Raw genomic sequence first — 19,210 nt, 5'->3', positions numbered from 1 at the left:
CAAGAATAGGATGCTACTGCTAATGACTTGACCTGGTTAAGATCAGAGCAAAACAGGCTATAATATAGTTCATTTTGTTCTGTTTAATTTTTCAGAGGACAGCTGAATAATTCACTCATCTGAGATTTATTTTATAAGAAGTCAGATGTGTGGCACTCCAGTGCATCACAATTAATACCCACCATTAGTAAGCTGAAGAGAGTTTGGGTCTAAAGAGATGGAAGCATTTTCAAGCAGAGCATTTTTCTGGAGGATCTCAGCAATATAATCTCGGAAATCACTGATGGTGTACACAACTGTTGGATTATCCTCTATGCCCATGAAGGAGTTGTCCTCCACCTTGTTTGAATGAAGGTTAATCAAGTCCCAGGTGGCATTGCTGATGGCTTTTCCATCAAATGTGACAGCATAGTGAACTTCCACCCCACTTCCATTGTAAAAAGATAAAGAATACAGATGAGAAATTCAAGGTTTTCCTAAGCAAACAATCACTATATATTTTTCACAAGGGCCCATGTCAATACCCTTCTTAATATAAAAATACACAGCTTTAAAGGATGAATAAAAACGACTTGATTCTTTTCACAAAGTTCTCAAGGGAAATGCTACCCAAAACTGACATCTGGTCTGGTCCCACTCCCACATTTCTACTAGTGAATGGCAGACAGACCACAAGCAGACCAAAACACTGACTTTCTGCAAGCATTATTAGTGGGTCCATCAGCATGCAGTGGTGAGAGTAGTGATTTTAAGATCATACCAGTAATAGGAAAGGCTCTGAGGTATGAAAATATACACAAAAACATATTACAATCTATAGTAGCAAGTGAGACCCCTAATCTCTGTCACTGTACAATGTTAACCTGCTTGAAAGAATGTTTTTAATGGCAATCAAATAGTATTTAATTCATCAAATTGGGAAAATTTATCTAGACTCATTTGATCATGTATTCTATAATTCAGTTTTGTATCTGTGTACATTTTAGGGTTTTTTTTTAATATTAACTCTCCTCCATTTTCCTCCTCTCTCTCCATTTTCTTAATTTTCATTTCCTTAATACATCTGGATGTCCTTTTCCACACAACAGATTAGGCTGCAATCAGATTTACCATACACTGGGCATAAGCACAAGGGAACTTTACAAGATACAGCACATTTTGGCTGTAGTCAGAGCGCAGCAAGAAAAATTAAGTAACCTCTGAAGCATTAGAAACATGTGCTCTGAATGCAGGTTCTCCTGATTCCACAGAGCTGGATTGGATCTCTAAAACAATGTCTCTGTTCAGATAAGTCTTTAAAATCCCAGTTCCAGATACAACAGAGAAAATTCACAAACACACTGACTAAACCCAGGAGCCTGGGGTTTTGCTGCTGGCTCTATCATTGACATGAGCCCACCATAGGCTCACCATGGGCACTGACTGTCAGCAGAGGAGATTAAAAAGGACAACAGTAGTGAAAAGGCACAGGAAAGATGGAACAGAGTGTGCTCCTCAAACATAACATTTAGGTTGAATACAACTGTGCTGCCATTCACAATGCCTAGTAAATAACTAAACACCATCCTCTTTCTGGAAAGGGTTGACCATCTGGTGCCTGGAACATAGCCCTTGTGAACAGTTGCATATAGTTTGTAAAGAGATTTGTGTTTCTAACCTTTTTTGAAAAATTAGAATGCTCATTCTCTTTAAACTTGTTCATGGAAACTGGCTATGCTGAGACACACAGAGAACAAATTAATACATTTAGTAAATTAAGGCTGCAGTTCTTTGTCTGTCTTGTGACATTCTTAACATACTAAAGAAGGAAAATTCTGGATTCCTCACTTGCATATGTCTGATGGAAAACAAGTCCAGACTAATCCCATGTTCTGCTAAAGAATATTTATTAAAGTTCTGCTAAGATCTGCAGCACCTCTGGCCTTGAAGCTAAGCCAACAGCCTTTGCTGGAGAACTGTGGGGTACTTATCTACTTCAATTTCAGTAATAATAATAATCCCATATCTATTCAAGACTCTGCTGCAAAGTATGAAGACTTTGAGTCATTGTTCAGCAATCTTGTTTTCTTCATAAAAGAGATTCTTATACACAAGTTACTCCAGTAGCTGACTTGTGTTTAGAATGATTTTTCCTGAGGGATTTTTTTTTCTCATTATGACTTAAATAAGCAAATTAGGTTTATTCTTAATTGAAACAGATCTGTTACTTGCAGTTTCAGGTAGAACCTTCTCTCACAATATTTATGTTAAATAACTAAAATACAAATCCCAAAAAACAATGCCCTCCAGCCAAACATGTTTTTCCCATCTGTATTATGATAATATCTATTAAAAAGTTGTCTTTACCTGTCTTCCTCGGAAGGGCTGATTGTAAAAACAAAACAGAACAGCAGAACTCATTAAATTAATGTCATAACTTCCTTTAAGTATTAAAAATTTAACACATTTGCTTTGGTATTCTATAGAGCATAACCATTTGAAAACACATACAGGAAAATCCTTTTTAGTTGCATAGTTACTCATAGTTATTCAGCTACAAATAACAAATAACAAATTGTTCTGCTTTTAGTGAACTGAGATATTTTCTATTGATCCCAAGGAATCAGCAGAGCAGAGCCATCTCAGATTATTGTAAATAATGCAGGTAAATTGCTGTCAGTATCAAGAAGATCAAGGTTCACTTATTCTACCTAAAGGTTTAACTTACAACCAGTGGGTTTTTGTCATGCACAGCAGAGAGCAGATTTTGCCAGAAATATCAGCCTTTTATTTGTCTTCTCAAATGAATCTAGTGCTTGCAAACCTACTGGACTGCAAATACAAAGATGGAAGGTTTTGCTACCTTCCAGGCTGAAAACAGGATGTAGCCTAGGGTTCCAACCACAAGACCTCTCTCACTACCGTTGCTTTGTTACCTACATGTATGCTAATTAAAATAGTCCAGACAATAAATTCTAAGAAATACAGCTTACAGTCTCAAAGAAAACACAATTTAAATTAACTCATGAAAACACTCATTAGATTCTGAAAGTTGTATCCAGTCCATTCAAGAAAAATTACAATTTGGGTAATGTCTGTACTCCAAGCCAGACATTTTACATTTGATTCATTAACTTAACAAATTAATTTTAAATGTCACTTTGAAGCACAAATGGATTTAAAAGTATATTTCTCGGAATACAGAGAGTTAAAACATTCAACATCATTTATCAAACTATCCCCCACCTCTTTTTTTGATCCAAGAGTGAGAGGCCTTTACATATCCTAAACACTAACCTTTAGAGCCATCCCAAATTAACATTCAGAATTTGAAAAAGAAATCTAAATACACCACTTTTTTTCCAAAAGGATGTCTATGTCCTTCCCTGTTTAATACTTGGATAGATTAGAAGTAGTAGATACTAATATATCTTTTCATTTTAGGATAGAATCTTGAATGATAATGCCTTGTCTTAAAATCACAGCAAGCATTTCATGGGAAGAATGCCAGAAGGAAAAAAATCAGTTCTGTATTTCTATTTCAGTTGCATATATGGAGGTACCAAATATGAGAGCAGTCAGTTAATACATCCCAGGAGTTCCCACACACACGCCTGACATCCTGCCAAGCATCGTGTCAGCTCATTGCACCATCCTACATGATCAGGTTCAATCACCATATATGCATCAGGGTCTTTTTACCTGTAATCCAGGATATGGATGCTTTTGTATCCAGGTAGTCCTTCAAATACACTTTTAATCTATTTTGACAGAAAAACAAAAAAATTAACAGAGATTCTGTTCACTTCTGCTCATGTGGTAAAAAATTAGGAAGTGTTTCTAACATTGTCCAAAAATGTATCTGAGCTGTCATATCTAATAGGTGAAAAACAGTTAAATATTCCTTTCTTTATGGAAGAGTAGTTTTGGTGACATCGTTTCGTTATTAGAAAAAGGGGAAATAAAAAGTATGAAGAACAACATCCAGCGTTCCCCAAGAACTGCATAGAAACATTCCAAAGGGAGAAATGGAAAGAGACTGCCAAGATAATCAACTGTGCTACAGGAGACAAAACCAAGACAGAGAATACTGAAAGTTCATGCTGGTTTAGAAAATTTTTTAGCTTCCAAAGATCCTTGCCAGTTGAGGATTATTTTTTACTCTGTAAATTCTTGTTCCCCTCCCCCATCTCCCTATTTTTAAACTGTCTCTGGTGAGACTTAAACAATCACAGTGCTGCTGACTTTTTTTTCAAGACTTCTTTATTCAAACTCAGAGAAAACCAGGCAAGGGATCAAAGGAGTGGGATATCCATGGTGCCAAGATGGACTCTGTCCCATCCAACATTTTTTACACACACACATACCATGGCATTGCTACTGGGACTCACAACTAGGAAAACTAAGATGTCTAGCCTATGCTAGCAACTTGTGAAAGTCATGGTGATGCTTTTTGGCTGCAGTGAAGAATACATTTCTTTCCCATTTGGCACAGGATCTGGCACAGAGTTAGGCCCAGTAAAAAGGATTCAGAAAACCAACCCAAACTAAATGGGGCTAGGAAGGAAGCAAAGCTAGAGAAAAGATAAGGTCCATGATAAGCAGCCATATGACAACTTAGATGCCTCTCCAAAGAGAAAAGGCAGACACACACCCAGCTCCCAAAATATGATGGCAATATAATTACCACCATCATGGACAAAAAAAACAAACCCAAATACTGGAAACCATAGGAAGACAAAAATCAGCAGCCCTGACACAGATGCTTTTTGCTGCTATTGCTTTGCAGAGCCAGCAAAAGGAAAAATGGAGTTAGGGAAGGGAATCACCTGAGAAATGAATCGTTCAGACAGCAGTTGATACTCAGCAGCAGATGGGTCCTTCAGCTCCTCACTGTACTGTTCACCAACAATCAAAATGTTGAACTCAATCATCTGCTCAGTTACAGGTCTGACTATCTTCTCATCCTGCTTCTTTATCTCATTATTGATCTGGAAGGGAAGGAAGAGACACACTTAATGGCAGGTGAATGCTGCAGTCCAGAGCACAGCATGGGCATTGCTGGAGCCACCAGCACACTTGTTTGCCTGGCACGAACATGGAGTGCTTGTGAAGCCTCAGGGACAGAGGCAGCACTAATAAGGAAGTTTATTAAGCAAGAGCACTTCCTGAGAATTCAAATATTGAAGATAATACTGTTTTCCATTTGGACACCTTTAGTGTAAATCCATCTCATTGACCTCAGGTACAAAGTGAAATACAGATGCGTGGGATGTTCATGAAGCAATTTAAAGTGCAACCATGGCTACTCAAACATCTCATTTGAGCCCAGCCAGTGTAGGCTGATTTACCCAAAATTTACTCATTTATCACAAGGCTCCTACGCACTCTTCCAGCTGGAAGACAAGCTCCCTTTGCCAAGTTCTGCCTTTGGAATAACACTCTGTGTTGTTCCATCTCAGGAGGTGAAGGATCCCCCCAAATATACAGTGGGCACTGGGAATGGGAGCTCTGAGCTCTGCTGAGCTAAAGCAGTGGGCTTCAACTGCTCTGTCTACAAAAATGTCTACTCATTTTTGTATTTATTTCAAAAAGCCCCAGAGCAGTGGCTCTGCAGTGCATCAGGGATGCATGGAGCTATCATGGCTGCCACAGGCAGCAGTGAATGCCAAGTTTTAATCCAATTTGAATGACTGAGCATGTTTTCTGCTTACTTCCCTAGTATTTTTAAAATAGCATACTATTCCTTGTGGTATACTGAAAGACATCAGAAATTTATTTTTTTTTTAATAGAGATTTGTCTGGGAGGGAAGAGAAGGCTGGCTTGTTAACTTTAGCCAAATGTCTTTTGCTAGAGGTTTTGTCTTTGACTATTTACATACATATTTTTTTGTTTTTTCCTATTAAAAAGGAAAAATAGAGAGCCAGAAAACCAGATTTTTTCAATGAAGCTGCAGTCTTAAGTTAGGCATCAAGCAGGAAATGGAAAAAACTTTCTCCAGAAAATTTATCTGCCATCAGTGAGCAACTTCTACATTGTTTAGGAACCCTCTAAATTTTTTTCGTTAAATTCTCTTTCCAGCCCCTCACATTCCTTTTTCACTGGATAACTCTGCCCAAAGACCATAAGGACTGGTACATTACTTAAAGTTAGTTAGCATTTGAGAGATCCACATTTAGCAGGCATATATATATAGTGCTATGATTTGGCTGTTTGCAACACCGTGTAGTTTAAATAATTTATCAGCCCCCCAAAACCTGGTATAGTCAGCATACAAAGTGCAGAAGATGATCTTTGCTCACTCTTGGCCTTATAATCAACAATGCATTTTGGCTGCTAAGAACAATGAGGTGGGATGTAACTGTACAGAGTAAAAATGCTGTAGCAGCAGCAATCTAATTCTGGTTCCTTTCCCATTTACTGAGTGGTCCTATTCTCTGCTCCAGCAGAAATATTCCAGGCAGTTCTGTTTCAAAAGAAGAATAATGCTGTTGTTGGGACCAAACCACAAGTGTTCTTGGTACATAACATAAGGCCAGACCCTGCACTTGAGTCAGAAGCTGTCTGTTCCATATTCTGTATTTATTCCAACATCAGAGCTCCAGTCCGCACTGAAAGCTCTAGAAGAAAGCACAGTTTGGTTCAACTTTGTTCCAGGGCCACACTAGGTTATTGAACAGTATGGCCCAGTTAATCCCAGCACAATAAATCAGCATGTGAAACTTTGTAAGCTCCTCTGTGATCCACTGAGAGCTTCATTTTTATAAGAAAAAAAAAAAAAGCCAGCTGATTGATTACACTGGTTTACAAAATTTTCTTCGGTCATGTTGGCCCATGAATACTGCAATTGGATTCTAGAGTGTGGAATTAAAATTTCATCTGGAGGACCTGTTTCCTAGAAGCAAATACTGCCCTGGGACCTATGTGGTGGTCAGCTCACTTCTAGAGAGATGTTTTAAATATGGGGTCTAGACTTCCCTGTGTTGTGAGCTTTGGTTAAATATCACAGAACGAGTAGCTTGTAAGATGTTAAATACAAGTTCACCTACATCAACGGAGGAAAAAGAGCAGCATATCAGAGTCTTCAAGGCTGTCCAGGTCACCTCTCCCCTGTCCTACACAATTGTACTCCACAGACCCTTGAAACTCTACTACAGCAACCTAAGGAATATTGTGCTTCCATAGGAATAATAGTGTTCCACACTCTTCTTGGAGCTTTCAGGGCCACTAGGCATTCCCTCTCTAGTCCTATGACACTAGCAAAATCCTCACCTGATAGTTCAACTGATATATTATCTCCAACTGTGGGGGAGGAGGTATTTCAAAGCCGCTCCAAATGGAAAAAAATGTCTTAAAACTTTAGAAAATGTCTTAAAACTTTAGAAATTCACACCCGATTTTATTGATGCTGTGATGATTTTCTGCCTTTTTTTTTTTAACATACCTCTTATGCATTCTCAGTACCCTTAGTGTGCATACTTTTAATTTCTTAAGTCTGATACCTTAGCATAGTCCTGGTATTCTGTTAGGCCAGGAGACCAAACACTTTCAAGGACTCACAGCTGGAGTCCAGAAAGCCTTACACTATCTTGAGAAACCAAGGCCCCCTCTAGAACACATCCTGTAGATCAGGATTAAGGCCCATCTAGAGGAGAACACTTGGGGATAGGGGGATGTCACACTATTCATTCAAGCCAACAAGGAACATCCTTGTTGATATATTAATTTGCAAGGTCTGTAAGATTGTATATGTGCTCTACCATGGGTGTGCATTTCAGAGTATTCCACCTTGGCAAATTGATGCACCATAAGAATCCTTATTAAATACTGAGGTAAAAAACTCTTTATCCCTTAACCGTGTCTGGCTCTTTAATTTTAGAACCAAGAAAACTAGGAAATCCTAGTTTGTGTTAACACACCATATTAACAACACCTTTAATTGCTACTAAAGTGTAAATGACCATAAACAATATCATGTTGGACCAAATGAAAAGAAACCCACTCACAGTGGTGTCCACATTGTCACGCTCATGGATGGTGTCACCTGCAGGACTCTCGATGGAGACCTCATGAGGGGGAGGAACATTGGCAGCTGCATCTGAGTTTGAAAGAGAGCAGTGTTATTTTGTTTGGGTTTGTTTGTTGTTTTTCTTTTTCTATACACCCACAGAAGCAGTTCAGCAAGCATAAACCAATAGTCAAATTTGATTCCTATTCCCATCATCATGACAGCAAAAGCATAGGAGACACATGAAAAGCCTGAGGAAAAGTATCAAATACATCAATCACTATAAGATGCTGACATTCTGCTAAGCAGATGTATTTTTGGAAACATGACCTTAGGTGCAGTAAAACTGGCACAGAACTAATTTCTTGAGTAGGATTTTCATGATTCATGAAATAAAAAAATGTCAGCACATAACATGATCTCCAGATTACAAATGGCATTAGAGAGGTGTGAAAATTCAGAGCTCTTTCTGAAATCCTAACACATGAATTCCTCAATTTTCTGGTAATTCAGAATCAGCCTTAACAGAAGTTAGATAAAAACTAACCTCTCAGTGTGGTAACATCAGCATCCGAAGGTGGAGTAGGAGTCCCACTAGATAAAAAAAATCAGAAATTGAAGCTGGATATGGTAAGAGAAATGTAGTAGGTTTTGATATTCCTGTGATTCTGATACCACACCAAGAAGCACATGTGCAGAAGAAATTTTTCATGGCTCTATTTTGCTCATAACTTCATTAAAATTAGACTTAAGGGTATTTCAGTTATATTTTGCAACTTAGATTTTGGGTCACTTGCATTGTACAACACATCATGTGTGTCTCTGTTGTTAAGCCTCTTATATCCCAAATGACCTGGAGTCCCATACAAAAATACATTTTGCCTTCTAGTTCTGTAAAGAAAGAAAATGCAAAGAGATAAACTGCAAAGATAACTGGTAATACCCTATAAACCACTCAGTTTTTAAAATCCTCCCCCAGTGCACTAAAACACCATAACTGCACTGAAATCACTGCAAGAAGATGGGTTCTTTCCATAATTAATTTTACTCTTCTTGTTTGGAAATCTTTAAAACACATCAGTTTCCAAACCCAGTTATGGGATTCACACACGCATATAAAGCGACTCTGGGCCAGATGTGAAAAGAAGAACAATCACATGAAGACTGTCAGCCAGAAGAAAAATGAACAGCTGTGGCAACTCTTACAGTAAACCCAAGCTGCCTGGAGCCAATTCTGTAAAAGCCTGGAGCAAACTGTCAAGTTACCAAGAGTGGGAGACATGCTCTGACAGAAACAAGTTTTCCTGGATGAAGGGAAAATTATTTTTTGAGTTGGCCATATTGTTAAAATATACAGCACAAGTGGTAAGACTGGAGGTTTAACTGCTGGGGAGAAACTGAACATGAACATTACTGAAGTTCATTGTATTGAGACATTTCTCTCACTTCTAAAGGATCCCTTTTTTATTGGTGATCATACTTGTGCCATGAAACACCCATTGCAGTGAGTATATGCAGCAATATATGCAATGTCAGCCATGCTTCCTGGCCTTGCCAGGTTTGTTTTATGATTCCCATACTCTACCACTGGTCTTGCAGTCCATCCTATCCTCAAGCAAAACTCCACTCAAAGTTGATATCTTTCCTCCTTCAGGCTGTATAGTCAGTCTTTGTGTTACTCCAAAAAAGGCTTCCAGCACCAGCCAGACAACCAGACTCACAGTTACATTCTGCAGATCCCAGAAGGCACAGTCAATCCTCCACAAAATAATTAACTATACCAAAACATAGTTCAGGGAATGTTAAACTGACAGGGTGAGATCTCCACATCAATTCTAAAATATTAACAAAAAATACAATCTTCTACATGAAAAAATCAGAAAATACTTATTCAAGAATTTAAACAGTACCTTCATGTATTCTCTTGCACAAATAAAATCAATGAACTCCATGCAAGCTTTGAAGTGCAGTTGTGCCTGCTTCCACCTCATGGACACTGGTACCTGTTTTCAGCCAGCACAGTGCAAGACTGCTTCTGAGTTTGCCAAGTAAATCTTTGAATCATTTCCAAAACTGGAAAATTTTACTAAAAAGCATAATTTAGACAAGATAGCCTCTTTTAAGAAAATTTTCTTGAGAATGCTGGTTATGTTTTGGAGGGATTTAGTTTCTTTACTCATTTGTCATCTTAGAACTGCAATAAAAACTATTGCTGAACTATTAATTGGTCTGATGAAACATTTTCCAATTAACTTCACCTAAGTTCAAGATGCCTCTTTTACCAGTTTCAATAGGAAGTATATTACATTTATAACAGAGCGTCACCAAATTACAGCATCACAGCATTTTAGTGCATCATGTTTAATGTTCAGAAGCAAGAATGACTCTACTTTTCGGGAGAGGTGAACCACTTCAGGATTTTATTTCTTACAAACTGTTCAGTGTAACTAGGGTCAGAATAGAAACTCATCAAAAGGAAAGTGATGAATAGTAAAAACTCTGCTACGGGATTTTTAATGTTCTGGTCTGTTTAAATCTAGCCATTAGATGAGTCTTGTATCCTCCCCCTTTTCTAAAGAAGAAGACAACCACACACATGATTTGCTGTGGGAAGCCCCGATCCCAACCTGAGACTCGTGGGACCTGATCCAGGTGGCCACAGGTTGGTGCCCAGTATCCTTTGAGGGGCCTCCAGGCACTCCTGTACTCCAGCTACTGCCCCACAAGGCACAGGTCACCCATGCATCTCACATTGTCCCTGCCACATCCCACATTGTCCCTTCACACCTGTGCTGCAACTCAGGGCATCTCAAAAGGACCAAAATCACTATTTGACCAACTGAGATCCCAGTTCTGAGGTGGGTTGGCCTTGGCCAAGGGCCAAACACCCACCCAGCCACTCTCTCACTCCCTCCATCTCCATAAGATGGGAGGAAATATGATGAAAAGCTTCTTGGTTGAAATAACGCCAGGAAGATCATTCACCAATTACTTCCACGGGAAAAATCAGACTCCGCTCAGGGAAAACTAATTTATTACATATTTGAGTACATTTGGGTAGTGAAAAGTAGACTAACATTAAAACACCACTTCTTTTCACCCTTTCCCAGGCTCAACTTCACTCTGGACTCCTCTACCCAGTGCACACTCTGCAGGGGCAGCAGTTCCTTCAGGAAAGGTCTGCTTGTTCCAGTCTGAGTCCTCCCTCAGCTGCAGGGAATACATGATTTGCCATGGTGTGGTGCCTTTGGCCTTGGCATTCCACACACCACTGTATCTCATTCTCTTTGCTCCCTCTTCCTCTCCCTGTGCCATGTTTTTGCCTGTTCTCACACAGGCTTTCCCTGAGCTGCCACTGCCCCCAGTGTAGGGCTCAGCCCTGCCCATCAAAGCTGTCTGGAACCACCCCAGGGCAGCCCCAGACCCACCCAGACAGGAGCCCCCTGAACTAAGTTGCTTGAGCTTTTAAAGGAAAAATCCTCAAAGTGGACAAGAAACCCCAAAAAACATGCTGTGGCATTAATCACACACTTTCAAAAGAGGAGCAGTTTACAAATGGAAAAGCCTAATATCTTTCTCAATATCTACTTCTAGGTCAGATTACTGGTCACAGACACATCAAAGTGAGTTCTCCAAGTTTCAAAAGTCCAAGAGGACTTTCACTGTCACTGACCCAACAAATGGCAGCTCTCCAACAAGGTGCTTCTGTCACAAGTGTCACTTTAGGCACTGGTTTAGCCTCATGGTGACAACCACAACCCAAGCCAGGCCTTGGGGCAACCAGGATAGCGCAGAAATGTGAGGTGAGAGTAAGGCCAGTGTCAAGGGGAGAGTTAAGGTTGTGTTAAGAGTTAAGTTAAGCAAACCCGGCTCCTTAAGCAACAACTCTTTGTCAACAAAGACTACACTCTTTGTCAAGGCCAGGTAATATATTCTTACCAGCTTTTAAATACAAGCCCTCAGGAGCTACCAAATTTTCTGACAGAATTCCAGCGCACAGCTGGCTGAAAATTAAAAACCAAGCACTTAAACATCACCTACTAAAACCCTTATAAATCTAACCAAACCAGCCAAGCACCAAATTTGGTCAAATGATCAGCTACCACTTTTTTTCAAGAGGATGAAAATATAGTTTTAAGGACACTATGCTGTAACCAAGCTCACTTTACGCACAACATTGTTTTTTCATTGCCTTACCAGAACAATGAAGTTTGCTTTCTTTTTGCCTTCTACTTCCCCTTAACATTTTTCAAATGCCTACTTTATTGATCACCTAAAAATGCATCAATTGTACTGGGCACCTCTAATGAAGTCACTCAAAATGCACATGGCAATGCATATACTGGAACACATCTGAACACATCACTTTTCAAGGTAAACACAGATTCAAATTTGCACTCACTTGCACCACTTAAAATACACAGGAGTTTTTATGGTTTTGCCCCAGGATTAATCCAAGGCCCACACTCGATTTTTAATTCTACCTATACAAGCAAGCCACTCCAGGTAGAGGGACTGTATTCCAACAGGAGCTTATTGTGACTTTGAGACACAGACACATGAAATGTAATTTCCATTGTCCTACCTGCATGAATGATTCCCTGGATCATCTTGGCTGAGCAGTAGGCAAAATATAAAAACATACACATATGTATGGAGAGGCAGGAAGGAATATGGACAAGCAGATGTCTAAGCACCAGAACAAACAACACTGCACTTGTGTTTCCTTGCAGAAACAAGTGGTTTCAGATCACACAGCTCTGTTAGACACCAGGATCTGGGCAGGTGTAAGAAAAGATCCATAAGGGCCAAGGAAACTGATCTGAAGCAAACAGTGCTTATGGACAGCCTATACATATTAACGCAGCAATCACAGCTCACAAATACAGCCTACATTCCTCTTTTTGTCAAGGCCCATGGTATGTACTTCTGTGTGACATCAGTCATGTCAAAAGACATGACAAGTTCCAGTCCACCAAAGCATAAACAGAGTTCCACTGATTCAGAGGCCTGAACTGGTTCTTTATGTGCAGCCATACTGTGTTATTAAGGAGAAGCAACACTCTGGACGTGTCAAATGGGCCATCAGTGATACCATTTCACAGCTCTCCATGAAGTTCTATGAAGGTACTAGTTAGATTTTTCTCTACATTTCTCTTCAAGGTTTAAGACAAACCCAACTCTGTGGTTGAATAAACTAATATCTTCAAATTTGTATTACATGTTCTGGGCATCCACCAGTTTAACCATTATTTATAAGATTGTTGGTCAGTTTGAATGTTCTAAAGTCTAACTGGCTATGTCAAGCTTTTCTTTTTCTTGAACAATATTACTTCAATTCTCATGTTGCACAAAGGTGAGAAAAAATTATGGTCTGATTTTCTCATTTTTAAATTCATTTTAATCACACTAGCACAGAATTTAGGAAGTATTTTTATGCAATTTCAGAATGCAAGACAAAGCCTTGTATTCAGATTCTCTTCCTTTTACTATTTTCATGCATTTATCTTAATCTTCATTTAGGTAGTTCTTGAATTTTCATCTCTTTTGGTTCTAATTAAAATAGGACAAACCTTTCATCCTTCTCCCAGACAGTAGGGAGCACAAAAGAAAATATAAAACTGAAAAGGAACAGTGTGGAACTCTTCACATGTGGTAAAGCTGTGCAGATGATAAAAAAATGTCTGAAATAAGGAATATCACTGCCAAGTCCACATGCAAACAGTAGAGAAACTCAGGTAGGTTTCTACATCACTGCAGACAGAACTGCTGAACTAAAGAAATGATCCCAGCATAGAAGACAAACTTCTTACTCTTTCATAAAGCACATTTAGATAAATAGTGCAAAAGCCAAATTGATACATCATCATCCATTGCTACCACAGCTGATAAAATATGGATTCCAGATTTGCCAAGGTAGAGAACATGGACAGAACACAGGAGGTCTGGACAAGATTTACTGCAACAAATTTCAGTGAGGTTAGAATCAGCAAGTACCATCAGAAAGGACAGGTGCCTCTACATATTTCATTTTACATTAAAAATGCTCACGATGAAGTGAAAAAGTAGTGTGTTACATTCCTCGTTTTCATTTATCCTATCCTCTTTATCTTTTCCTCAGTATGCTGTTGTGCATACAGCACTCAAGCAAGGCTATGACATGAAAGTTCTTGTTTTCTACTGCAACAATTTTGTGTTACTTTTTTGCTTGCAGCTGATTCTCAAGATCTGGCTTTTGATCCCCCAGGAATCAGACAAAAGAACTGTCCTGTTGTCAAGAGACAGACTCCAATATTAAGAGATAGAACTTCATAGTGTGAAGTGCCAGTGGCCTACTGAATAAAGCAATCAGCTGATGTAGTGCTCTGACACTTCCACCTGGGGCAAAAAGTCTACAATGTCAGCTGTGCTGCTGTGTACACATGTGGATTGTGTCCCATATATTGCTTTTCCTTTTGAGGCTTTCTCCTTGGTGGTACTTAGTTTAATCCTCAGTTCCTGAAAGGCCAGGCTAGCTGGGCATTTAACCTACGTGAATGCATGCTCTAAACCTTACGGGAACAAACCTCCATCCCGCTGTTACGCCAATGTCAGTAATGCCGGATTGGGAGTTATTCCAGGAACTAAACCACGAGAGCACAAGGCACAATTCCATAGGCTGCTTTAAAACTATCCCAGCATTTAACTAGATGAAGTCAGCTTTTTCCAGCTGGAGGGGGACACCATATTGACATCAAGGTAGGATTGTATGAGTTGTAGCAAACTACTCAAGGCACAGTTTCTATTCTACAGCTGTTTACAGCTTTCAGCACAGTTTTGATTTGATTTAGAGAGGTAGTATAGTTAAAATAACTAACAGATATCAAGGGCCTGTCTTCCATTCCAGATCAACCCCAAATTAATGAATAGTTTCAAAGAAAAAAAAATGTTTCACAGAAAAGAGATTGGTCAAAGCTTATGGAATAGTTTCTTGTGTGAAGGCTATGCTCTAGAACCTATGGCAAAATTTCTCTTGTTATCAGTGGGAAAATACACAGAGAAATATACCCAGTGCCAGGCCTCCAAAGTGAAATGGCTGCTTCTGCACAGTCATCAGAGACACTGGATCTCACCACAGGACACATCAGAAACTTCAGCTAGACCCTCACTTCAAGGCACCATCTGGAGAAGCCTGCTCTTCCCTGGCAGTGTGGGAAACTCACCTGAACGTCTCATCTACATACTGAGGACAGTCCTGCCTTCCCTCAAGACAAGACCAGAACAGTTGTCCATTCTGACACAGCTGGGTGACAATGCTCAGATCCTAGCACTGCCCTGCACTGAACCAGCCTCTCTCTGCACAATTGGGTCAGCAGGTGAGAACAGCAATGCCCAGGAGAGGGTAGAATTGCACTCACTTTTCCTGTCTGCAGGAAGGACTGTACATTGGATTTACCATCCTGCACATTAGAGGCTGATGGTGGTCCTGGGTTGGGTACTTATACAAATTTCTTACAGAATATTTTTAGAAGAACATTTATTCTGATCTTTACTGGGAGGTGTGGGTAATTTTTCAGGGAATAAAGTTGGCTGTTGGCATTATTGAGATGGGACAAGACATCTGGAGTTAGATATCTTCTACCCATGACAGAAAATCATAGCTTTGTGTTTTATAGGACTCTGGCTTACAAACTTCACATCTTAAACCATAAATGCTCTAAGATGTCCAGAATGGTCTTAGAGTAAGTTTGGATTTTATAATGTAAAAAATTATTTCTACTAATTTCTCCTGATTTTCCATTACCCAGGGCAAGTCTACCTGTTTGTCACTGCTTAGGTCCTCTATCACCCTCTTTATGCTATAAAACACTACAATTTCCAAGCACAAGACATCAACAAATTATAGAAGAAAAGATACTGTAAACCCAAAGTTTAAACTGATGGCAATAACAAGGATCCCAATCTGAAGCTATAAGCTATAAACAATCTGAAGCAATACATACTGAAATAAAAGCAGTGTATTTTTGAGACAGATGCAGCACAGCCCCATGGTGAACTGAGTTTGGCAAAGTTTGCCATTTGTCTCCTGGAACCCCTTTAATGTTGCCATTAAACAATTCATAGGATGGCTTTTGGACAAGTACAACATTTATCACTCTGATGCACCTTTCAATCAAAAGCTGGTCTTTTTGCACTGTTCCTCTGCTTAGACCAGTACATGCAGACTCTAGATACATTGACTCCAATTCTTCTCATGTATCTCTACATTTACTAGGTTTCCTAAATGATCACACAGAGGGATGCAGTAGGTTTTCAAACTCAAACTTCTTCAGAACAGATGGACACTACCCTGCTGACCTGGAGGCTTCAGGGAGTGCTCTTGACAAAGGAACACTCAGCTCCACAGGACTGAGAAAAACCAACCTTTCAGGAAATACATTTGCCATTATCAGCTCACATTATAAATTTTAACTTATGCTATGATTGTGCAATCACAATGAGGATACCTGATTTGAGAAGTTGGAGGCTTTTCTAAGAAGTCTTCTAAATGATTACTCTTCCTGGTACTTTAATTACTCATATTTAGCATAGCTTTATGTGTCCTGTAAAGCAGAGAATTGAACCTGCCAGTTTTTCAGAGGAGTTCAGCACCAGATTGTCTGGGTTTGAATTACCCTAAAAATAACAGCTTAGATTATGTTCTGAGTAGCAGTGGAGCAATAATAATTTGAACTTGTTTTGAATTCAATAAAAGATATGACAATAAAGGTTAAGTTCAGGTTTGCTTTGCTACAAAGATGCCACAAATCAGTTTCCAGTTTCAATGCCTTGTTAGAAGTGGAGCCCAAACAGCCAGTTCCCTTGTACCTGTTTATGGAACACATCTCCTGAAAGTCTTTCAAAATAGCATTTCAAAATATTCCAGTTTCTTTTTGTTTCTGTAATGATGACCAGGACTACCTGAAAGCCTTTGGGAAGGATTTTCAAGAGAACCAGAACACTAACACAAGTAACTATGGACACACCTCCTTCCCAGAATAGATTTCCCCCACTAAACCTCTTCAGGTAAATAGCCTGGGTCTGTGCCTGACAGCCAACAAGGAGATGACATACTTAAGCAGAAGTACAAGCCTCAGATTGGCTGGGATATTTTGAGCATGCCAACCACGCCAGGACAGAGGTTCACATGCAAGAACCACCAGATTTCTCCACCACACTTTTCTGTACGTATTTTGCACAAAGGTGAATGCTGTCCATCTTCAGTACACCAATCAATGCCAGCAGCAGCAAGAACCAGAGAAAGGAACTACCACTAGCCTTTAGAAAGGGAAAATTACTTACCCACATGACCAATCAGCACAGGAACTGACAAGAAAAAGAGAGAAAAGGTTACAAAATGTCACAGCTCAGCCCCGTTGTTATCTCCAGAGAGAATAAAATGCAAGGAGAACACAGATACTCACCTGCCCATTGCCTCCTTTGAATAGGCCAGTTTCTGGAAAACAAAAAGAAATCCTAAATATATTTGAGTAATGTAAAGTGAAAGAAATTGAAATGCAGTTTATACCACTTTATTTCCTTCTGCATGCTGAAAGAATTCTATTCTCTGTACTGTCATTCGCTAAGTTCAAAATTTATTAACAAAGTCCCTGCTGAAAAGGAAATATGTCTGACATTTCCAAAATACAACTGAAACTCGATATCAGACAGTGCAAAGAGCATTAGGTTTGTCAGAGGTGCTCTACATTTCCTACAGTGCTCTGCAGGTACCACGTTCTCCCACATTAGAGGATGCCAACAATAAGAAGCTTTTAAGCAAGCAGTCTTCAGAAATTCAGTATTACGTCTGCTAATTGCCTATAGATTTAAGAGCATCTTTTCAAAGTAAAGCTACAGCTTAAAGTACCACAGCAAGATTAATCTGATAACTTTGTTTACAGCTACACAAGTGGCAGGGATGATGTTTTTCATGTATTGGTGTAAAAAGACTAAGAAGGGCTACACAGTTCACATTTTTTTCATTAAAATTCTCAAGGTATTACTGCCATTAGTTCTAGAGCCAAGTCAGAGATGCTCCTGTGAGGAACACTGCAAGAAGCGGAGGAGGTCCTGAGAAATAATGGGAGCTGTTGAGAAATAACACTGGATCCTGCTGTTGTACCAATGTAAAGAGAATAGCAAATACTTACAGAAAATTAATGTCTATCTGCAAAATTCCTGCTTCTCTGCTTTAGGGGATCAAAAAGGAATTATTTGGTGGACTGCTTATTGGGGTGGCTTTCTTTGTATAATCAATGCAGGTACATTTTTCAGTAAAAACAACAGGAGGTGAGTCAACTCAAGTATCTCCTTTGAAATTAAATTGAAATTAGCTTTAAACATACTATTTTCACTTTGCAAACTTCTCTGAAAAACACCCATATGTATTCAGTGACCTAAGGATTGTCACTAAGCTATCCTGATGGTTCTTCTTGTGAAGAAGGGTTGAAAAGGCAAAAAAAACTTTTTGAGCAGGTTAGCCTGCTCTCTCTCTTCACCTGTGTTTTCCTGTGCTTCAAGGAAAGTGAAGAAATTCAGCAGTTATTGACTTGGAGCCATGTCAGTGAGTAGCCTTCTCTTCTTTCTAGAACATGAGGGCATTGTGATCACAGCTAGAAGGGCAGTCAGCCTGGATATCAGCCCCAGCAGGGCTTGCTAAAATACTAATTTCAGTCAGCTTGCCTTTCAGCATGTTCTCTGACCAACATTTATTATACAACTCCATTTTATGAGGCATTTAGAGATTCTTTAGTATGAAAAACTAAGACACGCAAGACTAATTTTAAGTGGCAAACAAAGAAACCCAGTAGTCAACAGTGGAAACTAACTTGGGGCCACTACAGCTGTGTTGGATTTTGGGTAGTTTTATTAAGGGCTCATTGTGCTGATCTATACAGTGCCTGTATATTCACTCCTAGTGCACTGGCATCTACAAGGAATCAATGTAGAGATTGATTCCCTCTCTACAAGGTTTTGGAAAGTTATCTGCAAGTAGTAGCTCAGTAAAAAGTGTTTATTCATTAGCAAAGGAGATGTTCTTCCACACTCAGCCAGCCAGGATGATTTGTAGGTGCTATTAAAACCAACCCCAAGTATTACAGGCCTTAGACATATTTTCAATACTTAGCTCTAGTCTGTACCCAGCAGCTTTACTCACTGCTCCTCAAAGGCCCCTGAGACCAGAGCTCAGTGCAGACCTGACT

The 19,210-nt window shown here is 39.4% G+C and overlaps 1 protein-coding gene across 1 annotated transcript in view; it reads right to left on the bottom strand.

The window, feature by feature from the left end:
• IMPG2 (interphotoreceptor matrix proteoglycan 2) overlaps window positions 1-19,210 on the bottom strand; it is a 54,767-nt gene that overhangs the window by 15,303 nt on the left and 20,254 nt on the right. The window contains exons 4-11 of the mRNA XM_077174415.1: window positions 17,432-17,463; window positions 17,310-17,333; window positions 8,536-8,582; window positions 7,987-8,078; window positions 4,809-4,970; window positions 3,682-3,740; window positions 2,347-2,364; window positions 183-427 (exon numbers count right to left, since the gene is read on the bottom strand). Of these exons, the coding sequence (XP_077030530.1) occupies window positions 183-427; window positions 2,347-2,364; window positions 3,682-3,740; window positions 4,809-4,970; window positions 7,987-8,078; window positions 8,536-8,582; window positions 17,310-17,333; window positions 17,432-17,463 (679 nt within the window). The remainder of the gene's footprint in view (window positions 1-182; window positions 428-2,346; window positions 2,365-3,681; window positions 3,741-4,808; window positions 4,971-7,986; window positions 8,079-8,535; window positions 8,583-17,309; window positions 17,334-17,431; window positions 17,464-19,210) is intronic.

This window comes from Agelaius phoeniceus, chromosome 2 (genome assembly GCF_051311805.1).
Source record: "Agelaius phoeniceus isolate bAgePho1 chromosome 2, bAgePho1.hap1, whole genome shotgun sequence".
NCBI classification, from domain to species: Eukaryota; Metazoa; Chordata; class Aves; order Passeriformes; family Icteridae; genus Agelaius; species Agelaius phoeniceus.
This window is presented reverse-complemented; position numbering and strand designations above follow the sequence as displayed.